General features: G+C 44.9%; 1 gene segment (V, D, J or C); it reads right to left on the reverse strand.

Annotated features, from left to right (window-relative positions):
* Positions 1–6431: 6431 nt before the first annotated feature.
* On the reverse strand, positions 6432–8197 carry LOC130087277 (Ig lambda chain C region-like; the record flags this gene model as incomplete). The annotated part of the segment is given in 2 exon segments: positions 6432–6863; positions 8161–8197. Coding segments are annotated over 2 exon segments (357 nt in total), but the record flags the coding sequence as incomplete, so codon positions are not given.
* Positions 8198–8801: the final 604 nt, after the last annotated feature.

The raw sequence follows: 8801 nt of genomic DNA on the forward strand, positions 1-8801 counted from the left end.
TTACTTTCCTTGTCCGCCTGGTTTCTGGTTTGCTCCTCAGTGGTACATTCTTGAGGGAGGGGGTAGATCCAGTCGACTCTCCCGACCTGTGACATAAGCTACACGACATGAACATAATTAGCCTCTTAAAACTAGAGGCACACAATTTACCCTTTTCACCTGGACAAATAATTTGCAAAAGTTGCAATGAGGAGAAATGAAAGCTTCAGGATAAAGTTCTGCCACGAAGACTTAATTACTACGTCACTTATGACCTTCACATCCAATCATGTCCTAATACTTGCTGTATAAAAGATCGGTTCTTACACATGTTTGAGTTCGCAGATACTGACGCTAATTACTTCCATCCTCCTCACCACCACCAGGATGGTCCTGTCCATTCCTCTTGGGCGGGTCGGCTGCGCCCCTGCCTTCGTCTTCAGGCAGGAACTGCAGATCCGCTACCCTCGGATTATGCACTACGGACGGGGCCAATGCCAAAGAACCTTATAAATATCAGTTTGCTGGGCTGTCAATACATTTATGATTTGTTAAATTATTATATCTCCCGAGTCTTTAGAACTTATAGTTTAACACATATCTCAAACATAGTGATGATCAACCATTGTAATTCAGTAAAAATATGAACTCATATTGACAGCTAAATAACAGATACATAACGTCTGCTGTTCCTGAAGAATCTCCTGTGTGTTTTGGTTTTATGGATTAATATTTTGATATGGTCATTCTGAGTCATTCGTGTTTGAATTTCTGCACAACACATGTGACAACTTTCCATTCCACAAAATGTTCTTTCTGGTGGAAAAAAAAGGTTCCCTTTCGAGGGAACTCGCGATGCGTCACCGACGCTTTGGGAACGCCCCCAGCGTGAATGCGTCTGAGCATCAATGTCAACTAGTCCAATGGAAAGAATGAGCGTCACGGGCGGGTGACGTCATGACCAGGAAGGCATAAGAGCACATCCGGAGAAACGCGGCATTAGCTTCTGTGTCTCAGCAAGCGATCTGTGTCATTTTGTCTCTGTCTATTTACTGTTGTCTGTTGCGGAAAAGGATGGAAACTAAACAAGTGTACAAACAGTGTGCTTCTCCCTGCCCGCGTTATTTAACGGGTGGGGACACACACGAGCTTTGTGTCATTTGTTTGGGAGTGGAGCATGCGGTCTCAGCCTTCGAGGGGGCTGAGTGCCAGCACTGTGAGATGTTACCGCTTCGCATGCTCCGCTCTCGCCTGTCACTCTTTGATAAAGAGAGTGGGCAGGCTCGCGATCCGCAGGGATCAGGACCCGCGTCTGCTGAGGCAGCGCGGAGAATGCATTCCTGGGGATCGCAAAAGGATCTTTCGGATGGGTTGGAGACGGGTCCGAGGGCTCTTTCTCCTTCCTTACCCGAGAGATCCAGCACTCTCCCCCCGGTGTCGGAAGCACGCTCTGCGGTTTCTTTCGCCCGGGGAGAGAGCCCTCCATTACTTCATTGCTCTTCCTCCGAGGAGGTCGATGCGATGAGTTTGGAGAGTGAAAGCACACACATGGGGGAAAGAGATTCACAATTTATTTCCCCAGCATATGATGAGCTGGTGGATGTTATGTCGCGGGCTGTAGATAAATTAAAGATTGAATGGCCATCTGATAATAGGGGCGCTCGTCCTAAGAGTAAAATAGATGAGCGCTTTTTATCTTCTACTGCTTCATCTCCACCACGAGGGCTTCCATTTTTTCCTGATCTTCACAATGAGATTTCTAAATCATGGAATAAGCCATACTCATCACGTCTTTTCAGCCCTCAAGTTAATATTTATTCAAAAATTAGAGGGCTGAAAGAGTATGGTTATGAGGCGATGCCCCAGGCGGAACAGAATTTAGCTAGCTATCTTTCCCCTGGTCCCGCATCGTCTCTGAAAGCCTCGGCTTTGCCCACTAGACCGCTCAAAGCCACGTCGGTGTTAGTGGGCAAAGCTTATACGGCAGCAGGTCAAGCTGGAGCATGTCTGCATACTATGGCAGTGCTTCAGGCTTATCAAGCTGACCTGCTGGGGGATCTGGATAATAGTGAGGGAGTTAGTCATGACGATATTCGAGAACTTCGTCGGGCTACCGATCTTTCTCTCAGGGCTACTAAAGAGACCGCCAGAGCAATTGGGCGGTCTATGGCAGCCTTGGTAGCTACTGAGAGACATTTATGGTTGAATCTTTCGGAGATTAAAGAAAAAGATCGTGCTTTTTTGTTAGATGCTCCGCTTGAACCTTCTGGTCTCTTTGGTGACGCAGTCCATACGGTCGTCGAGAGATTTCAGGAATCAAAAAAGCAAGCGGACGCTTTCAAAAAGTTTATCCCTCACCGTGTCCAGCCCCCTGGGGCTGCTGGGCGTGAGCAGCCCCAGCCATCTAGCTCATCATATCGTGTGCATCAGAAAGAGAGTGTTGCGTCTCGTGCACCTCCACGTGGAAACTGGAGACAGACGCAACCCTCTCAGCCGAAGTCTTCTAAGTCGAAGCCGGATCTGAGGACCGTTCTTCAGGCGAAGAAGACTTCGGCTCAAAAAAAAAAAAAAAGGTCCTGATGTTCATGCATCAGGCCTGTGAGGACAGCCCCGACCGAAGTGGAGCGGTGTACACCTCATTATACGGTGCCCGTTCCATTTCGGGGTCCTCACGAGCCCGTTCTGCCAACCCTGCCACCCTCGGTGCTTCAGGGCGCAGCGGTCTCCAGCGAGTCGCTGATGCTATGCTGCGGCACAGCATCGGTTTCGCGCCCTCTGAGGGGGGCTTTAGAGCGGCCAGTTCAGGTAGTTCCTGCCATTATGTTTCAGGCTCCGGAATTGGCTGTCTCGATAACACCAGAGACCAGCCTCGAGAGGCTGGTTCCCTTAGTAAATTTTCTGGCAGCGTGGAAGCTTCTGCCGAATATTTCTCATTGGGTCCTGCAGATTGTAGAGAAAGGATACAGAATCCAGTTTGGTTCTCGTCCTCCTCGTTACAACGGGGTGCTGCCCACAGTGGTGCATCCCGAGCAGGCTCTGGTAATGGAGCAAGAGGTAAAGGCCCTGTTAGCAAAGGAAGCTATAGAACAGGTGTACTCACCCGACAGAGAGTCGGGTTTTTACAGCCGTTATTTCATTGTTCCAAAAAAGGATGGGGGGTTGCGTCCCATTTTAGATCTTCGTCTGTTGAATCGTTCAGTACAGAAACTCAAGTTCAAGATGCTGACACTCAAACAGATCGTGACTCAAATCAGATCCGAGGACTGGTTTGTCACGATAGATCTGAAGGACGCCTACTTCCATATCTCCATCCTCCCTCAGCACAGGAAGTTCCTAAGGTTTTCTTTCGGGGGCAAAGAATACCAATATCGGGTTCTTCCTTTCGGTCTAGCTTTATCACCCCGCACGTTCACGAAATGCGTGGATGCAGCTCTAGCCCCTCTCAGGCTTCAGGGCATACGTATTCTGAACTACATCGACGACTGGCTGATTCTGGCGGAATCAGAGCAGTTGGCGGTTCGGCACCGAGGTGTCGTTCTCGCTCATATGCAGATGTTGGGGTTGAGGCTCAATGCCAAGAAGAGTGTTCTTTCTCCAGTACAGAGAACCACTTTCCTTGGTGTGGTATGGGATTCAGTGACGATGCGGGCCACTCTATCGCCCGTTCGTGTAGCTGCTATCCTGACAGCCACCAAAGAGCTAAAGCTAGGCCAGTCACGCACTGTGAAACAGTTCGAGAGACTGTTGGGTCTCTTGGCGGCAGCGTCCAACGTGATACTTTTTGGCCTGCTGTACATGAGACCTTTACAGTGGTGGCTAAGGACCAGAGGGTTCTCCCCGAGGGGAAACCCACTTCGTATGATCAAGGTCACACGGCGGTGCCTTCGTGCCTTAATTATATGGAGGAAACATTGGTTCTTAACCCAGGGTCCGGTATTGGGAGCTCTTTGCCATCGTGTTACGATCTCGACAGATGCTTCCCTCACCGGCTGGGGAGCGGTAATGGAAGGCCGCTCGGTTCAGGGTCTGTGGAAAAGTCATCATCTTTCGTGGCACATCAATTGCCTGGAGATGATGGCTGTCTTCAATGCGTTGAGACAGTTTCTCCCAGACCTGAGGGGCCATCATGTGCTTGTACGAACAGACAACACATCAGTGGTCTCTTATCTGAACCGTCAGGGGGGTCTGCGGTCGCGTCCCCTGGGGCTGGATGCTATGGTGCAGACGTGGCCGAGGCTACGTCTGTACGCATTTCCCCCTGTTGCTCTGCTCCCAGGAGTTCTGGAACGAGTCCGCCAGTACGGAATAAGCCTACTGCTTGTAGCACCATGCTGGCCGAGTCGGATCTGGTTTGCGGACCTGATCCATCTCTTAGACGGTCCTCCCTTGGAGATCCCGATCAGGAGAGACCTTCTGTCTCAGGCCGGGGGCACAATATTTCACCCTCGACCAGAGATTTGGAACCTGTGGGTTTGGCCTCTGAGGGGGCCCAACTCATAGAGAGTGGTCTCTCAGCTGAGGCTGCTGAGACCATCCTAAGCTCCAGAGCTCCAGCTACTAGGAAACTTTATGCGCTTAAATGGAAAGTTTTTTCTGTATGGTGTCACCGACATCAGTGGGATCCAGTTAACTGTTCTGTGAACACAGTACTCGAGTTCCTGCAGGAGCGCTTTACGTCAGGTCTATGTCCTTCCACGCTCAAGGTCTACGTGGCGGCCATTGCGGCTTACCACGCCCTGTTGGGGGGTACATCGTTGGGTCGAGACCCCCTGATTACACGTTTCCTTCGTGGCACATTGAGGCTGAGGCCTGCAACTCGCACTAAGGTGCCAGCTTGGGATCTTGCTATAGTACTAGAAGACCTGTCTAGGGCTCCGTTCGAGCCCTTAGATTCGGTTTCAGAGAAATTTCTTACCCTCAAGACTATCTTTCTGCTAGCTATTTCTTCCCTTAAGAGAGTTGGAGACCTTCAGGCCCTTTCGGTTTCCCCCACCTGCCTTGAGTTTGCACCGGGGATGGTCAAGGCATTCTTATATCCGAAACAGGGATACGTCCCTAAGGTGCCGACCTTGATTCCGAGGCCTATTGTGCTGCAGGCTTTCTGTCCTCCTCCTTTTACATCTGCGGACCAGGAAAGGCTGAACCTCTTGTGTCCAGTGCGAGCACTGGATACTTATGTTCATCGGACATCTTCAATGAGGAAGTCCGACCAGTTATTTATTTGCTTTGGATCACCTAAGAAGGGACTTCCTGCTTCTAAACAGACGGTTAGTAAGTGGATAGTCGAGGCTATTTCACTTGCATACGAGTACTCTGACCATCCGTGTCCCTTGGTGGTCAGAGCTCACTCTACGAGGGGTATGGCGGCCTCTAAAGCCTTGTTATTTGGGGTTTCTCTCCAAGACGTTTGTGATGCGGCAGGCTGGTCCTCACCGCTCACATTCGTCAGGTTTTACAGTTTGGACCTGGATGCTGCCCCAGGTTCTCAGGTGCTTAGTGCTTAGTTCCAACAGACTGACACTCAGGTACTTGGAATTCTGGCGTTTTGGGTATTCTCGTTCCCAAAGCGTCGGTGACGCATCGCGAGTTCCCTCGAAAGGGAACGTCTCAGGTTACTACTGTAACCATAGTTCCCTGAGAAAGGGAACGAGACGATGCGTCACCCTGCCATACTTCCTGCATCCCTGTGATCGGCTTGCTTCGACTTTTTGAAGCTAATGCCGCGTTTCTCCGGATGTGCTCTTATGCCTTCCTGGTCATGACGTCACCCGCCCGTGACGCTCATTCTTTCCATTGGACTAGTTGACATTGATGCTCAGACGCATTCACGCTGGGGGCGTTCCCAAAGCGTCGGTGACGCATCGTCTCGTTCCCTTTCTCAGGGAACTATGGTTACAGAAGTAACCTGAGACGTTCTTTTGATTTTTACAACGCTCTTCACACTGAGAAAAAACTTGGTTCTTTTAGAACCGTCAAAGGTTCTTTGGGGAACCAAAAAATGTTTATTCTGTGGAATCACTATGAAAAACCCTTTTGGAACCTTCTTCTTTTTTTTTTGATTTTTTTTTTTTTTTGATTTTAGAGTTTTTGTTAACAATAGCAACACTTGCAAATGCTTTTTCAAGATGACTTTCATGTTTCATAATTTACTGTGCAGGTCTTGTCATGCTTCACTGAGTGACATTTATTTGGATATTTGAGATGAAATACTTTATAGGGAAGTCAACATGTCTCACAATGTAACTCCATCTAATATATATATTTTTTTTGATGCAGACCCCCCCATAAGATTTGAGAGGCTACATTATATTATAATAACATTTATTGGAATATTTGTACTTCTAAACACTGATTTGTAATGGCATGATATAATACAGTAAATGGATAAAAAATGATAATTCTCACATCATACAAAAGGACTCAAAGACAGACACTGTATTATTGATTTTATTTCAGTTATAACAGAACATCATAGCATGCTCTTGTGTGAATGAACTCAGAGAAGCAGAAGATACACGTCAGCCAGAAGGATGAAGCAGAAGCCAGAGGAGAGACTGAGCGGATCTACTGATCTGAACACTGATCTCTCCTCAGTTGTGCAGTGACTGCAGGCTGGCCGCTCCGTGTGGCCTCACAGCTCACTGAGACGCTCTTCATCCACTCCTGCTCAGAGAGAGTCAGGCTGCTGCTCCAGCTGTACAGAGCGTCCTTCTGCAGGAGCCCAGCGCTGCTCTCCTGAGCCCTGCTGCTGCCGTCCACCTTCCAGCTCAGGCTCCAGTCTGACGGCAAGCCCTCGCTGGCCACACACAGCAGTGTCGCTGTGTTCAGAGAGGAGATCTCTGCACTGGACGGGGGCAGGAGGATCACTTTAGGAGGAGTGTTGCCTGAGAGAAGAAGAGCAGCGGGACCACAAACAACTCGCTTAACAAACAGCTTCAGTTTATTAGAGATTAAAGTGACAGAAAACATTCCTACCTTCAGTTTAAACAGACAAACTAATATAATAAAAGGCCATTTAAGTGCAATTAAAGATACTTTCATGATGTTTCTTAACACACTTAAGTACGCTTTAAAGAAGTGCACTTATTTTGATGTATTGAAAAACGTAAAGCACTCTGTAGAGTAGGCCTACTTCATTATAATTTTAACTCTTGTGTGTTATTTGATATTTCAAGTTAATATATTTTAAATTTACTAAATTGCAGCTTCATCTTTACAAATGTGTAATCACAAGTATATTTAAATACATGATGGGCACGTTTCAATAGAAATTACATTAAAGTATATTTTAGTGTACAAAAAAGTCAGTTCATTTTAACCATATTTCAAAGACAATATAATGAATTAAGAAATTACATATAAAGATGTAATTAAGCCTTGCTTAAGTAGGTTAAAAAGCACTCTAAAGTTTAGCTAATTGCATTTCATATGAACTTAAGCCATAATATATATTTTCTTTTCAATAACATGCAATTAAGTGTCTGAAAACATTCATTTTGGTAATTGGTAAAAATATTCTAAATTGTTAACTATAATATTTAAAATAAATCTTAAATTTTAAATTAGAAATTCTATATTGTGTATTACAATATCTGTTTTTCAAAACAACACATTTATATTTCATGAATTAGTTTTACAATTGTTTTATTTAAAAGTAGGTTGAAAATCTATAATAGCGTATAGCACATTTTGAATATTGGTATGTTATGGGTATTTATGTATGTACAGTGTGTTTGTATTTATTTATTAATTTATTTATTTATTCTAAGTAGTATGTCACATTTCAAAAAAATATTCTTCTCATGCTCTTATTATAGCATGTCAATTAGCAAATGTATCTCTTTTCCTGGGCTGCATTTCCCAAAAGCATCGTAAGATCGTACTAGAGACCATTGCAATTGTTCTACGATCAACTTAAGCTTACGATGCTTTTGGGAAACGCAGCCCAGGTCAATACTGGTGAAAATATTCAAATCTTTTTCTTTTTTTTGTAGTTATGAGTTTTGTTGTATGTCTGTATTATCATCTCTCACATATAAACCTACACTATATTTACTTTAAGCATATCAAATAGATTATTTTTGTTCCACAAGACAAAGTACAACATTCATAATGTCATAAAATATATAACGAAATATGACAACACTGTACTGAATTAAAATGATTTAATTATTTACTTACTGCCAACATCCAGTCTGGTGCCGCTGCCGAAAGTATATCACAGTGATACACACTAATAGAGCAGACGTACAAAAACCTGCTGAACGCTTCAGTAACTGCACTGTTCACTGCATCTCCAAAACAACATCTTTCTGTTCATTTGCTATTGTGGTCAATTACAGTTCAATGAAATAATATATACATTTCATTTAAAAAAGGAAAAATGTTGTAATATATCATTCCATGATTAATTAAACACAATCTAAACTCCATTTGATTCACTGATGGTCAACTACTGAATGTTTATTTTATCATCAGCATATCCTTGGAAACTCTTGAGAAATATTAGTTGATACTGATATCAAATCTTAATAATCATAGAAATTACATTTAAAAACTACATTTGAAACTGAATAAATTTTATTTAAATCAGTGTGTCAGATTTCCTCCTGAAAGGAAGCAGCTTTGAATATGTGCAACACCCCTTTGTTTAAGACGGACTGTCCGCCGGTCAGGACTGTAAACAGCAGGTCTCGTCTGTTCTCACTAATTCTCAGCAAAGATGACTGCAAACGCTCTGATTATCTGCTCTCTACTGCTTTCTCTCGCTGGTGAGATTAGTGTTGAATATTCAGAGCTTTTTCAGAAGTGCTTTATAAATG

This window comes from Rhinichthys klamathensis, unplaced genomic scaffold, assembly GCF_029890125.1.
Source record: "Rhinichthys klamathensis goyatoka isolate OS25496 unplaced genomic scaffold, OSU_Roscu_1.1 h1tg000004l_1, whole genome shotgun sequence".
NCBI lineage: Eukaryota > Metazoa > Chordata > Actinopteri > Cypriniformes > Leuciscidae > Rhinichthys > Rhinichthys klamathensis.